An 18,170-nucleotide genomic window follows, 5' to 3' on the forward strand; every position below is an offset into this window, starting at 1 on the left:
AATTAAACGAAATAAACATTTGAAATATATGAGTTTGTATGTAATGTATGAATATAATATACAAGTTTCACTTTTTAAATGGAATTACTGAAATCAATCTACTTTTTCATGATATTCTAATTTTATGACCAGCACCTGTATATTTACATTTTTGTCAAAAGATGGATTGGGATTTTTATGAACAAGGATTTAAAGTAAAGTGAGAGTCATGACAGGTGTGTCTCAGCTGGTCAGCCTGTTGCTATAGTGACACACAAGTAGATGAATTTGAAATAAATAGGTGTGTTTCTAGGAATTTAAACAATCATCTTATCTGGAGTCTGGAGATCACATGAACACATGCACCCACCTTTTTTTTCCCTCTAATTTTGTTTGTTTTCTCATCCGTCGTTGTTACATGCACATGGGGGTGTTGTCGAAGCGTGTGTGCGTGCGTACATGTGTGGTTTTGTGTGGATTTGTTGATTCCCTCAGGCTTAGTGACTACACAGCTGGCAGCAGGGCTCTGTGAGGCTGAAATAAAACGTAACAGTGAAGGGAATAGCTTGGTTCAGCACAACAAATAATGGAAAAATTGAGGTCTTAAATCAGGCTGCCTGTCATCTGCAGTCAATAAATCAATTCAGCTGATACTGAATTGGTCCTAATTGTTGTGAAGTTGCACCATATTGTGTTTTTTTTTTTCATGAACCTCCCTCAACTAAATCTCCTGTAATCTTTATCCTAATCTGTACATTGAGAACTGTTAATGGGGGGGGTTCTCCACATATCGTGCATTTTTTTAAATATAATTTCAGATTATGCATGCATGTATAGCAATCTGAGCTACAGTGGGTCACATGTACAGCAGGTATGGTTGTCTTTACTTCTCTAAACAATAGAGGGGTTATAATCCCCCCCCATCTGTCTGCTCTGTTGGGACATAAAACACCTTAACAATAATATTTAATTCAGCTTCACAAAGATGTTTATTCGATAAAGATATCATGTTAAAAATAGTTTTATCTCATAAAGCTGACATGAACGCTAAAATGAACTGGGTGAGTCTTTAATGTTTAATGGAGTGACTCAGATTGTCAGTGTCTTTGTTTAGCTATTGATCAGACCTGGGACTGAAGCGCCGCGGTCAGTTTAATTGGAAACAGACTGGGCTGTTAGTTAATCATTATCTGTCATCGTGTGCCCACACATAGAGTTAACCACACCTACCGCCTCTATGTCCTCCGTCTTTCTTTTTAGCATCAGCTACTTTACATTTTTCAAAAGGCTGCTCACTCCTTTCCCCTCCTCTTCATTTATCTTTCTCTCCAGGCTAAAACGCTCCGTAAGCTGATTCAGCAGACCTTCAAACAGGTTGCCAATCTCAACGACGAGCAGTGCATCCTGAAGTTCTTGGAGATACTCGCGCCGATCTACCGCTACGACAAGGAGTTCTTCAAATGTGCCCTCGGGGTAGGGTTCCTCCAGCCTTGTGGTTAAAGCGTTTAACTGTGCGAGGTTGACCCCTTTTGGTGGCATCAGGTCCTGCACAGATCTGCTTGGTTTTTTCCCGTCTTCCTCTTTTGAACTCATGTCCTTGCTCCTCTTCAACAGTCCAGCTGGGTGATCCAGGTGGAGCTGGCCATCGGGCCCGAAGAAGGGATCAGTTACCTCACAGATAAGGGATCAACAGTGAGTTTCTGCTATGAACACTGCTGTAGTTTGACGGAAATCAGTCATTCATGATTAGTGAGTAAGACATGAAGCATGTTTTTATTTAAAGACTGTTTATGTGCTCCTCTGTGTCCCCAGCCCACACATTTAGCTAATTTTAATCAAGTCCAGTCCATCCAGTACTCGGCCATGGAGGAGAAGGACAGGAAGGGGATGCTGCAGCTGAATGTAGCCGGCGCTCCTGAGGTACCACCACATTACCACGCTGTTTGTGACCTCTGTTAATCCCGTTTTATGCTGATTTTGTTACATTTTATAATAATTCCAATTATGCCATCAGGACGGAGTTAATATTTTTGCTCAATTTGGCTTAAATTTATATACTCAGGCTGTGAATTTCTGCCCTTTTAGTAAAAACAATAGTTACTGCTGCCACCTAAACTATTTAATGTAAAAATGAAAAACTCTTAAATTTACAGCAAGTTCGTTAAGTTTGTTTGTCTCTGTCTTTCTGGTCTCCTGTAGTTGTTTGCAGCTCTGTTTGTCATCCAATGTGTTTTTCCTACAGAGTAAGGCTTCTGTTAGTAAAATAATGTGAAGTATTTTTTGTTTTATTGTAACGTTGTGAAAACATGCATGTTGTGTGTGAGAGAGGATTTCCTTCCTGAGGGTTTCCACAGGGCTGCTGTGCATTAATTCTGTGTGTTTCTATGGAGGTAATGGTTCTCTGTGCGTGTGTGTGTGTGCGCGCGCGCAGCCCCTTACTGTTACGACAACGTCGCTCACCATGGCGGAGAACTTAGCGGACTTGATTGACGGCTACTGTCGTCTCGTCTCCATGGAAACCCACTCATTCATTGTCAGTGTCCAGAAAGGTGAAGTGCAAAGTTTCTTTTCCTTCTTTTATTTCTGGTTCTGCAGAAAGCTTCATCAACCAGGGCTGAACGGTACAGTGTGTGTGTGTGTGTGTGTGTGTGTGTGTGTGTGTGTGCCTCTTCAGACTGTCAGAAGAAAGTTTTTATTTGTAGCCCAAGTTATTCAGTTTTAAAACATTTATTGGCATTAAAGCCTTTTTAGGAGTGTTTTATTATGATTATTTTATTCTTTGGGGACAATGCAACTTAATATAAATATATCTTTTCATTTTCATTTTCATTTTCTCCAAAAATTGAGTCTAAATGTAGCATTTCCTATTTACAGTTTGCAGAAAACTTGAAAAATCACGTAGTTAATATAATATTTACAGTACTAAAGATGCACATCTTCAAGTGTTTTTGTATCATTAAAATTGAATATTAAGCAAAGAATTAAAATAATCACTGAAAATTCATGCAGCTTCTTTTTCTATAACAGCATTAAATGCAGAAAACTGTGTTGGTTTATGTATTTTATTGTTTGTACTCATTCAAAAAACAACAGACAAGAACAAATTGGGTTGATTCTGTGATGATATTTAGTAAATATTCTTACAGCAGTGGCATTGTAAAGTGCAGCATTTTTATAATTTTTATAAATTACCATTTTTTTATCTCCCCCACATCCAGGAGTTCATTATAACACACATTCAAGCTGTATTTTAACACGTTTTATTTACGGTGGGGTCATCTTTTTAACCACAGTGTACATTTCTGTCCTCTAGAGGGAGAGAGAGCGCTGCCTTCCATCCCAAAGTGAGTACTGAAGTTTTTCATGGCACCAAAGCTCATCCTGTGTTTAACGTCAGCTGCAATCTCACAGATTAGGGATTTCTTTGACTCTTGTGCACAAAGATGTGTATCAGATTGATGTACCAGCAAACTTCAAATGATGCGAAGTGGAAATAAGAAGTAGTATTTACAATTAAACATAATAATCTAAGGATTTGCAAGTTTGTTGCGCGAGGGTTTTATTTACGTTTCCCACAGAGATCCAAGTTTTCTGGGAACAGATTGTAATTCGCCAGCAGGGAGTTCTCTACATGTCGCTGTGGTGAACTTCAAACATCGGCTTTTCTTTTGCTTACTTTTCATCTTAAATCTCCCCTGCTCTCGCTGTGTTTCTGGTCTAATAAGGAGACAAGTTTCTGAGCCAAATATTTTCCACTTTGGGATTTTTAAACAGCCTCAGACTCCTCCTTCCTCTGGCTGTGCTCTCAGCCTTCCTCTCGTCCGCGGTGTAAAGCTTGTAGTATTAGCTCAGCTGACACAGGAACAGAAACCACGGAGAGGGGATAAATGGAACCAGTGAGGATTTGTTACTTTTTTCCTCTTTCTGAGATCACGTATCTGCTGGTGTGATCTCACTGTGAAACTGCAGTTATGCGTGTTAAGGAAACGTTAATTTATCGTGGTTATTTCTCAGGTTTTATTGAAGCGGTAGCCCTTTTGACTGACGAATTAACAAGTTTTTTTTTTCTACCCAGACTGTCTAATAATGAGAAAAAGTTAGAAGCGGTCAGGACTGGAGTCCATACCATCTCTGTCTCAGGTAAGACAGAAAATCAAGCTGATTGCCTCTATGAGTCCAGATGTCCTCTGTCGATACTTCCTCCTCCTCCTCGTCCTCTTCTTCTAACCGCTCCTAATTCTGTTTGTTTACATCTGTCCTCCCCGTCTTCCTCGCGTCTCTCCCTGCACTCGTTCTCATCCATTCACTCCGTGGCTTTTCTCCCCCCGCCCGATTGGCCGAAGATCCAGCGACACTGACAGTTCCTAAGCCAACCGAGCGGCGGCCTTTCCTCCTCCCCTTTGTCTCGCGTTTAGATTCACCGCCTAGTGGTGTCCTCAGCTCTCATTGGACAGTCTGTGGAGGAGCATGTCCACAAAATTGTGATGTGGCGGAGTGAAAAATTCCGATTTGACCATCATGGTTATCATGGACAGAAAGGAGTCATAAACTATGCACTCAGAGTTTTTCGGGAAAGAGATAAACTGTATTTATAGAAAGTAAATTAAAGTAGTATTTTGGTCCAGAAATAATTCATCCCGTTTTGGCATTATTGTTTGCAACTTTCTGTGCCGTGAGTGTGTGTTGCTGCATACATCTCTTAAAATGCTTACTAAGAAGTCTGAAGCACAACTAAGTAACAACTCGTGTTTTTGATGGTTTAATAATTGTTTTTCTTAAATATCATTAACTGTTCTTAATCACCTACATAAGAGAGCAAGTATTTACTTTCTCTTCTTTGTTTTGACTGAAAAGCAGCTTGCTCTGAAGCAGAAAAATGGCCCTCGAATGACTTTACTTGTTCCATGCCTCCTGCTTAGATCACTTTTGGTTATTTTTGTCCTGAGTGTGTGTGAAGTGTTTTAGGAAGGGGGGGTATAAGTTCATTAAAATATCAACTGTCCCGTTGAAATGCAGGGAGGTAGCTCTGCAGCTTTAAAAAGCTCTTGACATCTTTAATGTGGGACTTGGTGTCTCCATCTGCTGCTTTGGCAGCTGCCGTCGGCTCAGAGTGAATCTGGACATCAGCTGTGTCTTTGTCGAAACTTTTTTTTTCTGTTGGAGTCTCTGAACATTATAGACAGACATGAGAACCTTAAGGTAATATCTCACTGGGCTGCAGCTAGCTGGCAACTCAAAATTAACTCAATGTTGTAAAGAAATGCACAGATTTTCTGTTGCGGTCTCACTGAATTCAGTGTTTAGCGACCAAATGATCAGCGAGAAGTGCGGCTGCATTTTGCAGCCAGTTTTTGTGTGCACGGCTTGCAAAACAGCATTATTTTGTTGTCCACATCATACCCACCTCGGCCCGCTTTGTCGCCACCTTGGCAGCCACTCACACATTTATGATTTAATCTACTGGAGTACACGTTTGAAACAATGATAAACCAATGTGGACCAGTTCTTAGGAGCTTAATATTTATCATCGGTGTGGTTTTTCTGTCAGAGGAGAGCCCCCCTGTAGGTGTCAAAATACAGCTTGAGCTTTTGAGATGAGTTAGAGATCCCCACAGTAAAACTGAGATGGGTTTGATGGGTTGATGGTCAGAATCTAAGTGACAAGACCGTCAGCCTCTGAGACTCTGCAAACACCGCAGGATGTTCTGGAGACTCCCTCATTAATGCCGCTCACCAACTAGTTGCCAGCAGTCGCAGCTCAGTGAGATACCACCTTAAAAAACTTAACTATGAACGTCTGTGTGATAGTAGAGCTCATCCAACAACTCACCCTAAAGGTTCTCCATCATTTTGTGTTCAGTATGATTGAAAGAGCATCAGTGTTTAGGCTCAAATCACAGAAAACAGATGAAGTAAAACACTGCAGTTTGTTACCGTGTGGATGTGAATGCCATGAAAATAAAGTTGACAGTCTCCATTTTAAACCTGTAAAGATGACACAGCTGTAACAGTCTTGGTTAAAAAGTTAGCTGATGTTTTTTACACATCTAAAGCTGTTTTTAACTCTTCCTTTCTACAGACAGGAGTCTGAATTTGAACTAACTTTGTCTCTGCAGATCCTGCAGCACCTCCTGTGTTGTTTCAAAGCTTGTCATGCTCTAACCTCTGTTTTTTTTCTTTTCTTTCCTTTTCTCCTCCTCTTCTCTGCTTCTCTCTGTTGTCTCCTGCTGCCCGTCTCTTTCTGTCACCCTCCCTCTCCGCTGTCCCGTTTCCTGCATGCTATCCCGGACCGCGCAGAGGATCTTAGTGGGGATGGTAAAGTTATACTGTTGTTTATAAATCTCTGTTGTTTTTTTTTCCTCTTTCTTGTCCTGCCGCACCAGCACCCTGCACCCTCCAAGGAAAGGGTAGTACGTGTATTTTGGTGTGTGGGTTGAAGTTGATGCTTGCATTCCTCCTCCTTTAACAATAGCTCTGTCTGTTTGTGCTCCTATATAAATGTGGTTTAAATAAAACAAAATAATCTAGTTTAACGTGAACTTTTTAGCACATTGCAGTAACCAGCAGCAGTTTGAATAACTCTTTTTAGCACCTATGTTTGCATACTTTTATGGCATTGTGTTTTAAGACCTCTGCATGTTTTTTATTCTTTATTTTTTATTGTTTTGAAAGTGGATTACCACAGAATGTAAACATGTCTGCTTTCACCCACAAGAACAACACAAGAGGCAGAGTTTGTAAATCGCGAAGTATTTCTCTCCGACCAAACTTGTGCAAAGGTCTCGATCTCTTCACACAAATCGTGCACTCGTGCACGCACATTTGCGTACACACCAAGTGAAGAAGGGAGAGGTTTGCTGGATTCAGGAGCGGGTGCATTCCTGGCTATTACGAACTGAGCAAAATCTCACACAGTTACACGCAAAATGCTTGTATTCTGCTTTCTGAAAGCTGACGAGACGAGGAAGAAATGTTTTTTTCTTTGTAGAACATCTGCAGGATGATGGAAACGGTGGTCTGCTCAGTAAAAAAATATTGCTTATTGTATATTTTAGTAACTATTTTAGGTAATTGTTGCTTTTTTTTCTTTTTAAATACATCAAAAAATAAGCTTTCCTCATTCCTCTTAGGAAAAATGTTCATGACACCTCATCTGAAAGTGCAGCAGCTGTTCGTATTATTTCATTTTTTTATTGTCATCATCATTTATCCCGCCTTATTTGTTTTACCAACCGAACCGATAAAAGTTATCGTCCCTTTTGAACCTTTTTAGATGAAATAAACCCGTCTGTAATTTTCCTATAAATTCACGGAGACGCTCCCACAGAACCTGATAAATCAGGAGGTGGACTGCGCGAGGAATGCTCAGGACAGCAGATGTTTGGCTCGTGTTTCCAACAGCTGAGTTTGATTTTATTTTAAACGCCACCATCTGGTGAGGAGAAACTCGGCCCATCTTTCCCCTCTCTGCCCATTCGTCGGACTTTTCCCAGATTCGAGACGAACCACCATCGTTAACGTCCACCACGTGCTGTTCTGCGTCTCACACCTTTTATTCCAGCCGGTTTCTTTTCTTGTTTCAGCTGTTTGTCTCGCGTTTTCTGTCTCCTCTCCTTTGCTTGTCGTCCACTCCTCCTCCTCCTCCTCCACCACAGTACCTCCCTGCAATCCAGCTGCTCTCACACAGACAGAAACTCACAACACATGCTCAGCTGACACTATCTGCCAAGTGTTTGTGTGTGTGTGTGTGTGAGAAAAGAGAGGGCGGGAGGGGGAAAAAGGACAGCGAGGAGCTACGTGGGTGTTACTTTGAGCAGGATTTGTTAACCGTTAGCTTAGTTTTGTGTGCTTTTTGCTTTGGACTGGATTTAAATGATGTGAGCCATATTTGGCTGCGTGTTTATGTGAATCGTTGTGTTTTTATATTTGTGTCTGTCCAACATTGCAGAGACCGATGACTATGCAGAAATAGTTGATGAAGAGGACACGTACACCATGCCCTCCAGTAAGTAACTCATTTAACCCGTTTTGCCAAGCAGAAAAAGCGTACATCAGGGTCGCTAAAAATAAGGAACTGGTCCCGCTGTTATTACTCTGTCAAAGGCTTCCGTCCTCGAGCCAGCGTCCATTTCTTTCTGCTACCTAATAATCAGATTGTGGCGGGAGTCATTTCCCAGAAGCACATTGGCTCGACGAGCAGCAGGAGTTGCATTAAACCACATTTGGTTCGGTGGCGGTTATCAAATTTAGGCCAGTTATTTTGTTTTCTGTTACCAGTAAAGACACTGATTGAAAGCTACAAATCTCACCGTTGGCATGTGGTTCTTGGAGACACATGACATCTGTCAGATTCATTCACATGCTGCTGTTCCGAGTTCCGCTTTTAATGTGGATGCCTTGGCCAGCACACAGCGCTTATGTATTTAATTATGTGGCTAACTTTTAAAATGGACTATGGGACAATGTTCTCCTTTCCTTGCAGTCTTTCTTTTCCTGGCTTTCTTGCTATCCTTCTTTTTGTTTGTTTAGCTTTGCTTTTTAGTCTCCTTTCTGTGACTTTAATCAGAATTTCTTCAGACTTCTAACCCATTTTCCCCCTCTGTGCCCATCTTTGTTTATGTCTTCACGTCACGCTGTCGGCTGTTTGTATAAAAAGAAGCTGTAAAATGATAACAGGCCTAAAGCAAAGCACTCCTACTCTTTTAATAAGTCTGTATTTATTAACCGAGCATCATATGTAGCATGTTTGTGTGAGTGTTGTCCAAGCTTTTTTTTTAACTTGAAAGTGGCTGTCTGGCTCTCCCCTCTCTCTTCATCTGTCTTTCTTCCTCTTTTTCCCCATCGCCAACACAGTGGGCTATGGAGTAGTTGAAGGTAAAACTCCCCGTCTCTCTCATTATGTGCAACTGAGATGCTTTGAGTTTATGTTTGTAGTGTTTTTCTTTTCCCAGACCCTTCTTACATTATTTAACCACTTAAGTTGGAAAAGTGTCTTTTTTCCTTTTTATCATACTGCCTTATAAAGCCAGTAAAATGGGGTTTGTTGTTTTAACACAGTGTTAATCAACCGCTGGTCCTCGGGCCATATTTCTGTTTGTCTTGGCAGAGGGAATTGGCTCATAAACAAAGCAAGATGCTCCTGCAGAAATCCCAGTTTGGGATTGAGTCCTTTTAGACGCATAAACTAAACTGGGTCACAGCATTCGGCTCGGTTCTTGTTGCACCATCCTGCAGTCAAAGCTGCATTTAAAAGCGTTGTTTGATTTATGATCATAGTTGTGTCAGCTCTGTGGTTTCTTTTGTATTTGAAGCATTAATAAGTCCATGAAACTGCGTTGCAGTGTGGACAAATGTCTCGGTCGCTTGTAAAGCGGGCGGCTGAGCTGTGACGCCTGTGGACGGTCGTTTGTTGCACTTCCTTTTAGACCAGTTCAGTATTAACCTTAAATTTGCATCCAAACCCAGTTGTTGTGCAGCTGGTGGTCAGCTGATGTTAGTACGCCTCTGCACGAATGTTTTCTGACCTTTTCAACGTAGCAGATATGTTTACAGAGCTGAAATGTCTATGTAGGTTAAAATGTCAAGAGCTGAAGTTTTCGGTTACAGAAACTAAGCACTTTTCTTTCAGACTCTTTAGAGCAAACTTCCCGGTTACATTCCGGTCCAGACTAAATGCAGCTCAGTACATTTGTTCATCAGACAGTAAAAACTATAGATGACCTGCACTGAGGGTCCAGGTATTGTTAGGAATAATTTCATGATGTTTAACTGCACTGACCACTCCAAGTTCACTCAGTTAATCATTTTATTAGGAGACATTTTTGCAATTGATTCCCTTCAGCCTGCTTTTTTCTCACTATACTGAAAAACAAAAGAATCTAATGTTGAAATCTGGTTTGCATGTTTTTAAATATCTTTCTGCGGCTGATTTGTGTCACATTGGGTCTGTTTGAGTTCGTGTTGCAGAATGCATGTGAGGTATACATTAGTTTTGCTAAAAGTGTGAATAAAAGTTCACAAACTTTGGTCAAAATTGATGTGATTTGTTATTATCAGTGGATGAGGTTTAGCTCAAAAAGAGCAATGATGCTGGCAGGTTTCAAATGAAAACGATGGCTTTTCATCATTTATTTTCTGTCCTGGTAAGCCTCATCCCTGTGGTCCGAGAGCAGCATGTTAGCTGTGATAGTCCTTCCAGTGGTTCTGGTGTATAAAAGGCAGCGGTGGATTGTGCTTATCTCATTGTTTCCACTTCTTTTCTCCTCTCTGTTCTTGTCCTCCCCTCTCAGCGCGGGACTATGAGATCCAGAGGGACCGGATAGAGTTGGGCCGCTGCATTGGAGAGGGTCAGTTTGGCGACGTTCACCAAGGGATCTACAACAGCCCAGTATGTAGAGTCGTACACACAAACGCGATGCAATGAACTAACACGACACGTGTAAAACAAGAAGGCTTCAGAGGTTGCTTTCTGTTACTAACTCAACTATAGTTTAGGTCTATGTGGAAACTATCGTCGCAGAATATGGCAGAGATGCTCCTTCTTAGTAGCAAATATTGTTAACATCCACCCAAATCATTTCCCCTTTTACTTACCGCCCTGTCTGCAGTCTCTGTGTTGCTATGACAGCTGGATATAAAGTCTGACGTTTGTTCCTGCATTCATCTGTTTGAGATGTATTCCTGTTCTGTCCTCAGCAGCGCTCGGACTTCATTTCTTGTAACAATCTAGGAAAGAAATTGATCAAACTTCCTCTTTGTTGCTCTTGTTTCGGAGTTTTAATCTTGTTTTAATCCGGAGCACCTTATATATGTAAGAAGTCGTAATGTTTTAGTCTGACTTTAGTAAATTACAAAGCTGCACCGCTTGCAGCTTTAAGGCTCAGTTAGAGTCGCAGGGCTCCGTGCACGGAGCGCAGACCTGAGCGAGCGGTGGAGGCGTTTATATTTGACGCATCGGTGCAGTATCCTTCCGTGAGTTTTGAACCCTTTGATTATCTTTGTGATCTCTCATAGAGGGATCATATAAATGCTGATACAGGTGAACCAGCTCCGCTAGAGCAGCAAAATTGTCCATTTTGAATGGAGCGCGGCACCAAGTTACAAAAATTGGCAGGTGCACGACGATGTGCCTTATAGTCCAGTGTGCTTTATCATAATCATAATAGATGTTAAAAAGTGTCCAAATTACCAGGAAAAATCCCTCAAACAGCTCTAAGCTGTTGTTTCAATAATGGGCTTTATGTCAACAAAGATCCAAAGACAAATCATGCTACTAGTGTGACAGCATTCCAAAATAATAAATCTGTTTTCAAAAACTTTCATTTCAGTGCCCCCGTTCTTCAAATGCTAAATATCAGGTGTGTTAAAGTCAGGATTTAATTGGACTAACTTGTGTTTGATGCGTTTCACAGGACAAGCCGTCTCTAAATGTCGCCATTAAAACCTGTAAAAACTGCACCACAGACAGCGTCAGAGAAAAGTTTCTTCAAGAAGCCTGTAAGACCCAAATCTGTGTTTTGTGTGCGCTTCAGCTTTCTGTTGTTAAATCTAAATATATGTTAGGCTGTGAAGGCTGAGCACCTTGTTTGTTGTTGCAGTAACGATGCGTCAGTTCGACCACCCTCACATCGTTAAGCTGATCGGAGTGATCACAGAGAACCCCGTGTGGATCATCATGGAGCTCTGTACTCTCGGAGAGGTACGACACAGGTTGTGTGTTCGAGTGTGTGTTGCTTCCTGTTAGCCACGACGGCACCTTCCAGGAAAGCCAGAGTAGAGAGAAACTATTCAGTACGTCACTATGAAGAAACGAGGCATCGTTACCAAACCATCACCAGCGTCTGTGTATAATTTTTCTGCCTTTTATGAGTCTTTTTTCATGTTGACCTCTTTGTGTTCATGTCGGATTTTCTTTTCGTAGTTGCGCTCGTTCCTTCAGGTCAAGAAGTACAGTCTGAACTTGGCAATGCTCATTCTGTATGCCCATCAGCTCAGCACGGCGTTGGCCTACCTGGAGAGCAAACGCTTCGTGCACAGGTAAATATACGCACATCTACAAGCTGGAACAAAAGAATGACTCTAAATAAAAACCTGAAAGCACTTTGGGTTTCATTTGTGTTTTCATGACCACAAGTAATATATTACTTTCACCAACTAACCCAAAACAGTTTCAAGAATTTAGTTATGTAATTTCCCACTGAAATGAACTGCTTATTCTCAATAATAAGCAGTTATATAAGGTTTTACGGTATGTTTCTTCCAAAACATGTTGCATATTTACTTACTTTTGCACATTGATTCCTTAATAGAACGTTGGAAAGGAATTTATGCAGTTTAAAGCACATACAGGGAGGTTTTACAGTAAAACCTTTCAGCTCTGTGACAGTTACTGAAAGTGTAACAAATGCATTGTTAAGATACTGTGTATGATTTTAAAGTTTTGTGGAAATGCGGGCCTGAGTGCTGATGTTTGTGTGTTTTTAGAGACATTGCGGCGCGTAACGTGTTGGTTTCCACGGTGGACTGCGTGATGCTCGGAGACTTTGGTTTGTCTCGGTACATGGAGGACAGCTCTTATTACAAAGGTAAGAAGACATTTTTACACATACAGTGCACAGTTTTAAGTCAGCCACAGCTGAAATATACTCCTACATGTGAAATGTTCCCTGGACATAGACGCTGATTTATTTTAATACAGTTTCAGACGTAATAGGATGACCAGAGATCAGTCAGTAATGCCATAAGCAGTAAGTCTTCTTGTTGTTAGTGCTTTACCACCATCTGCTGGTGATAACAGGTTACTGCAACAAGTTCAACCATCCCAGCAGATCAAATCAGACCCCATCCAGTTCCCCCCATGAGTTAGTTATACAGCTTAGGTTGTTAAAACGGTCCCGTACGTTTGATAAATATAAATGTTTGTGTGTTTCAGCTTCTAAAGGTAAACTTCCTATCAAATGGATGGCTCCCGAATCGATCAACTTCAGAAGATTCACCTCGGCCAGCGACGTGTGGATGTTTGGTACGTTTCTGCTAGGCTTGCTTTTCTCCCACAAGGTCTAGAATTAACACCCAGCCGAGGTAAAACGCAGGGAGTCTGTGGTTTGGTGGAAACGGAAATGAGGTCGCTGGTTGAAAAGGTTTCTCTCACTGTTTACCAAAACTCCTCTAATGTTAACGTTTGGTGTTTTGTTTTTTTTTTTACTCTGCGATGGCTGCCAGTGTTCATTGAATAGATAGAAGAAGCATTTTAAAGCAAAACTTCTAATAAATGAAAGAAGTTTTAATTTTAAAAAGTGGTTCGACTGAGTTTACACACTAAAACAAACTCATTTATTTTACATCAGCACCTGAGTGCCTTTTATTGTTTGTCTTGTTCCGCCCGCCTGTAGGTGTGTGTATGTGGGAGATCTTGATGTACGGCATCAAGCCCTTCCAGGGCGTGAAGAACAACGACGTGATCGGCAGGATAGAGAACGGTGAGCGGCTGGCCATGCCCCCCCAGTGCCCCCCCACTCTCTACAGCTTGATGACCAAATGCTGGTCGTACGACCCCAGCAAGAGGCCGCGGTTCACCGAACTCAAAACGCAACTCAGGTAACATGTTGTCCAAGTGGATTGTAGTCTTTTTTTTTCCATTTCAGTGTTTTAAATCAACAGTTATCAGTCACTGCGTTTTCCAACAACCTTTGATTTGTTTCATGATGAAACACACACACGTTGGTGGGATATTTACTATAATTAAGATCAAGGAGTAAATTAGTTTTTAGAGTAAGTATTTAATATTCTGCTCTGATTTCTGTAGTACCATTCTGAAGGATGAGAAGGTCCAACAAGAGGAGAGACTTCGCGAGGAGATGAGAAGACAAGTCCCCATTTCCTGGGACTTTCCTGGAGCTTCTGATGAAGCACCACCGAAAGTAAGAGCAGCTTTCTTTCCCTGACGGTTTGTCTTTTGTCATGATTTCAGTGATTTTTGCCAACACGCTCGTGTCTGTGTTTGTAGCCGAGTCGACCAGGTTATCCCGGTCCTCCCTCCAGTGACGGCTTCTTCCCCCAGCACGCGCCCTTCCAGGTAAACTGAGCACATAAACACATGTAGACGTGATCAGAATCTTAGAATAAGGATAACGCTGCCAGATTTAGAATATTTACCATTAAAATCACTCTCTTCCAGTTGATGTTGTCTTCCTTTTTTTTTAGTTATCCAAATATTGACAGGTGTCGGTCACTAAAAGTCTCTGGTTGAGCACCATCGCCATGATAAACAGAGCAGTGTGGGTCAGGCGTTTTGCTGCCTGTGTCAAAGTCAGAAAGAGTTGTGTGGAAGAAGAGAAAAGGAAGAGTGAAGCTCGCAGGCAGCAGGCATTTCCTGTCGGGCTAAAAGCCGCTCATTCATGGACACGCAGGCGCTTAATCAAAGCCACCTCTCAGCTCTCATTTTAAAAAAAAAAGGCTGTTAATTTTTTACCACTATTCGAGTCAAGCTAAATTTAGTGTAAATAAGATTTACCATATACTTTGGTCCATGTTACACCTCGAACTGGGATATAAAGGTTATTTTAAGGGCTTTGAATAAAACCAAATAATGTTATTTTATGAATGTTACATAAACTGATTGCTTTCCCACCATTTTTAGGCATTTAACCAATGATGTAATGTATTTAATGCTTTCATTTGTGAGGGAAAAAAAAGGTTTCACAGACAAGAAAACTCATCATTTCATATATATTCTTAAGCCAGATGTGAGTCAGCTGTGTAGTTTATTGTGCTGCTGACATGATTAGATAATTAACAGCTCATGCTGCACATTCGACAGCGTTATACTCATGTTGCTGGTTATCTTTGCTCCTAAAAGACGAGGCTTTCTGTGCTCTTAAATAACTTTTATTGATCCTTCTGTTAATGCCGTGTTTTTTGTTTTTCCCCTGTCGATCTGTCCACCTCCAGCCGCCAGCTCATGGTGGTGTCGGAGGAGTCGGAGGCAGCTACGCTCCTTCGGATTCCCGGAATCAGCTGTGGAACCCCAGCCTGGAGGTACACACACACACACACACACACACACACACACACACACACACACACACACACACACACACACACACACACACACACACTCTCTCTCTCACACACACACACTCCGCAGCTCCACGCGTGGATCCTGGAAACAAACTCCTCACTTCAACTTTTCCTGAACCAGGACTCCAGACCACCTGATCCGGGTCCAGAACCCTTCCTTCAGCCTGACCCCCCTTTCTAAGCTGAGCTGGACCCGAACCCGTCCGAGCAGAACCGTGCGGGACATGCGGGACATGCGGGGCTCCGAGGCTTTGTTGGCCGTGTTTGCGGTGCTCTCGGTCGGACTGAGGAGCTCCGGAGCTCCGGGGGAGCTGCGGGGAAACGCGGCCGGTTCCGAGAGCTCTGCGGCGGTTTGGACCACCTGTCCGAACCGGTGCCGGTGCGAGGAGGAACGGGCGGACTGCTCGGACCTGGGGCTCCGGGAGGTTCCGAGCAACCTGAGCGTCTTCACGTCCTACCTGTGAGTGCACCCGAACCGAGCCGAACCGAGCCGAACCTGCTGGCTTTTTATAAAAATGCAGATATTATTGTGTGAGCGTGCGCGCGCGTGCACAGGTGAGAATGTGAACACCTGTACCTGAGAGCTCCTGCGCATGTCAGGCTGAGTTGGCGCTAAAAAAAGTTAATAATCGAAGAAAAATTCAAAGTTTTTCAGGTTTTAGTTTAAAGCAGATCCTGCTGGTCCTCCAGGTCCAGGTGAGGTTCTGACCCAGGTGGTTCTGGAGAGGACGGGTCCAGGACCTGGAGTCCACAGGAGGACATCAGCCCAAAGAGCAAAGAGAATAAAAATACAAAGAAAACTTTAAATATTCTAAGATTTAAACCTGTTTTTGTTCCAGAACCGAACCGAAAAGAAACAAGTTCAGAAGATTTGTGGCTAAAAACAAATCAGTTCAGAACAAATAAGAGAGGCGGAAAGAAAGGCAGACTGAAAAGTTAGCCTCCTAGAGGGCTCCTCACTGGACCAAACAGGACCGGGTTTAGAGCTCCAACAGGACCGGGTTTAGAACTCCAACAGGACCGGGTTTAGANACACACACACACACACACACACACACACACACACACACAAACAGTCTGGAGTGGGACAAACCACTAAAATTACATTGGTGATATTTTTTCTGAGAGTAGTAACTGCATGCATTTTCATCAGAAATCTATAAAAACTCTTAAAAAGAAGAAAGAATAAGAAGTTGTTGGGTTGTATCTGAATATGTTGGTAATATTGTTGTAAATATAAGCATCTTTTAAGGGAAATGGATCAGCTGCTGCTAACTCAGAATGATAAGTGATTCAGTCGTAGTTTTCCATCTGCTCCGCCCTATTTCCACTTTTTAATAAGTAGATGTGAAACAAGCGGTGTTCGTATTTCTGCTGCTGCTGTTTCTGCAGGACAACGGCTGTGCTGGCCAGTCTCTGCTGGAGGACACGCTGATGATGCAGCATCAGCAGATGGTGAACGACCAGCAGTGGCTCAAGCAGGAGGAGAGCCTCATGGTAACCTTAAACTCAGAGCCAAAAGCTGCCGTTTGTCTTTTAACACAGTTACACTAAATGACCTGAATCTATAAGGAATAAAGTAAATGAGCTCCAGGCAGGGAAGGATAGGCACTTTCAGTGGTATTAAGTCTTTTGTTTTTGTGTTTTTTTTCCCCCGTCTTGCTTCTCTGATTGTGGGTGACAAAAACAAAATGGATCAACAAGAGGCAAAAACATATACGCCAACTCGGCGAACTCTTTCTGCGAGGCTTGTTGTTGCCAGGAGAGCTGCAGAATGTCTTCTTTCAGATCTTTGAACTCGCTCGCCTGCACGTGTTTGATTTATCTCATCGGACGCCGAGCCGTTCTGTTTTTCTCCTCTCCTCAGGTCAGGTTGTTTCTCCGTTCGCTTTAATGTTTTCAGCCAAATGCGGGTTGATTCGGAAAACAGAAAGAGAGAGAAACGAGTGAAAAAATGTTCATTTTCCTTCTTTTATTTAATCCCGTTCCTTCAGTTGGATGTTATGAGTTCATATCCGAGTTCCTTGTTTAAGTGTCACATTTGATGTAGGTTTTGTCATTTCTTAGTTTACATTATTCAACAATGGCTCTTTGCACAAATCCTTTTTTAAAAATCCTGATGGGAACTGAGAACCTATAAATATCCCTTTTTGTCAGTAAGATTTGTCACCCGTCACATTCTCAGGACTCGACTCATCGGAGGCTCAAACTCGGCGCAGGAAATTACATTTCTGTGACCTGCTGTTAACACGTACTGAATCTTAAAGGGCCACTTCTAGGGTCACCGATCATCAGATACGACACGCCTGATCTAATTACAGAAACAAACTGACCCTGAATCATTTCTGAAAGCATGAGTCGCTCATTCTGAGCTCCCATCACTCTTAAATAAAACCAGTTTTGGTCCCTTTCTTAAAAAAAACAAAAAAAAACAGTATTAAATTCCTCGTTCATGCCAAGGACTTGTTAGTTAATGCATAAAACTTTGCGTTAATGACTCTGTGTGTCGTGGCTTACAAGCAAGAAGCAGGAGAAAGTGAGAAGAATAAGAGATTTTATTATTAAGAAAACAGGAAAGCTGCAGAGGCAGACAGACCGAAGACATAAATTCAGGAGACTGGGACTGGACCGTTAAATCTACTGCGACGTCCGTCCAAACTGAAAATAGTTTCAAGGTTAATTAAAGAGAACGGTTGTTAATAATAATAACTGAAGTGTGTTCAAGACCGTTCTGAGGCAAAAGTACAACAGAGACTGGTTTGAACTTTGGGGAAAAGACACAAGAAAAGCAAAAAGACGAGGAAAAGGACTGGAAAGGAGGGAGGGAGGGAGGAAGTGGGATTGGCAGAAACACTAGAGAGGGAGGAATGAGTGAGGAGGCAGAGGGAGATTCACAAAGATGGAAAGAGTGGGAGGGAGAAAAGGAGTGAAGCAGCCGAATCTTTTCTCTCTCTGTGGTTCAGTCGAGCTTTTCCCTCTCTGGAAAAACTCTCTCCCTCACTATCTTCCCCTTCCCTTCCCGTCTGACTCAGTTTTTCTTTATCTCTCCTTTCCATTCCTCCGTTCTCTAACCCTCCTGGAGTTTCAGGCTTTATTCCCCTCTTCCTCCTCCT

General features: G+C 42.1%; 1 protein-coding gene across 6 annotated transcripts in view; it reads left to right on the forward strand.

Moving 5' to 3' along the window:
- The window catches only part of ptk2aa (protein tyrosine kinase 2aa), a 56,121-nt gene that overhangs the window by 31,914 nt on the left and 6,037 nt on the right, over nucleotides 1–18,170 (forward strand). For 3 of the 6 annotated variants that reach the window (XM_037975641.1, XM_037975640.1, XM_017423826.3), the window contains 20 exons: nucleotides 1,312–1,452; nucleotides 1,594–1,671; nucleotides 1,792–1,899; nucleotides 2,411–2,528; nucleotides 3,293–3,323; nucleotides 4,055–4,119; nucleotides 6,277–6,294; nucleotides 7,928–7,984; nucleotides 8,833–8,853; nucleotides 10,269–10,366; nucleotides 11,391–11,475; nucleotides 11,577–11,677; nucleotides 11,900–12,015; nucleotides 12,463–12,563; nucleotides 12,911–13,000; nucleotides 13,371–13,575; nucleotides 13,784–13,898; nucleotides 13,985–14,053; nucleotides 14,929–15,015; nucleotides 16,450–16,554. In XM_037975641.1, coding sequence (XP_037831569.1) covers nucleotides 1,312–1,452; nucleotides 1,594–1,671; nucleotides 1,792–1,899; nucleotides 2,411–2,528; nucleotides 3,293–3,323; nucleotides 4,055–4,119; nucleotides 6,277–6,294; nucleotides 7,928–7,984; nucleotides 8,833–8,853; nucleotides 10,269–10,366; nucleotides 11,391–11,475; nucleotides 11,577–11,677; nucleotides 11,900–12,015; nucleotides 12,463–12,563; nucleotides 12,911–13,000; nucleotides 13,371–13,575; nucleotides 13,784–13,898; nucleotides 13,985–14,053; nucleotides 14,929–15,015; nucleotides 16,450–16,554 — 1,809 coding nt within the window. The remainder of the gene's footprint in view (nucleotides 1–1,311; nucleotides 1,453–1,593; nucleotides 1,672–1,791; nucleotides 1,900–2,410; nucleotides 2,529–3,292; nucleotides 3,324–4,054; nucleotides 4,120–6,276; nucleotides 6,295–7,927; nucleotides 7,985–8,832; nucleotides 8,854–10,268; nucleotides 10,367–11,390; nucleotides 11,476–11,576; nucleotides 11,678–11,899; nucleotides 12,016–12,462; nucleotides 12,564–12,910; nucleotides 13,001–13,370; nucleotides 13,576–13,783; nucleotides 13,899–13,984; nucleotides 14,054–14,928; nucleotides 15,016–16,449; nucleotides 16,555–18,170) is intronic. The other 3 variants (XM_037975639.1, XM_037975638.1, XM_017423879.3) reach the window with 3 other exon arrangements.

This window comes from Kryptolebias marmoratus, linkage group LG5 (genome assembly GCF_001649575.2).
Source record: "Kryptolebias marmoratus isolate JLee-2015 linkage group LG5, ASM164957v2, whole genome shotgun sequence".
Classification (NCBI taxonomy): Eukaryota; Metazoa; Chordata; class Actinopteri; order Cyprinodontiformes; family Rivulidae; genus Kryptolebias; species Kryptolebias marmoratus.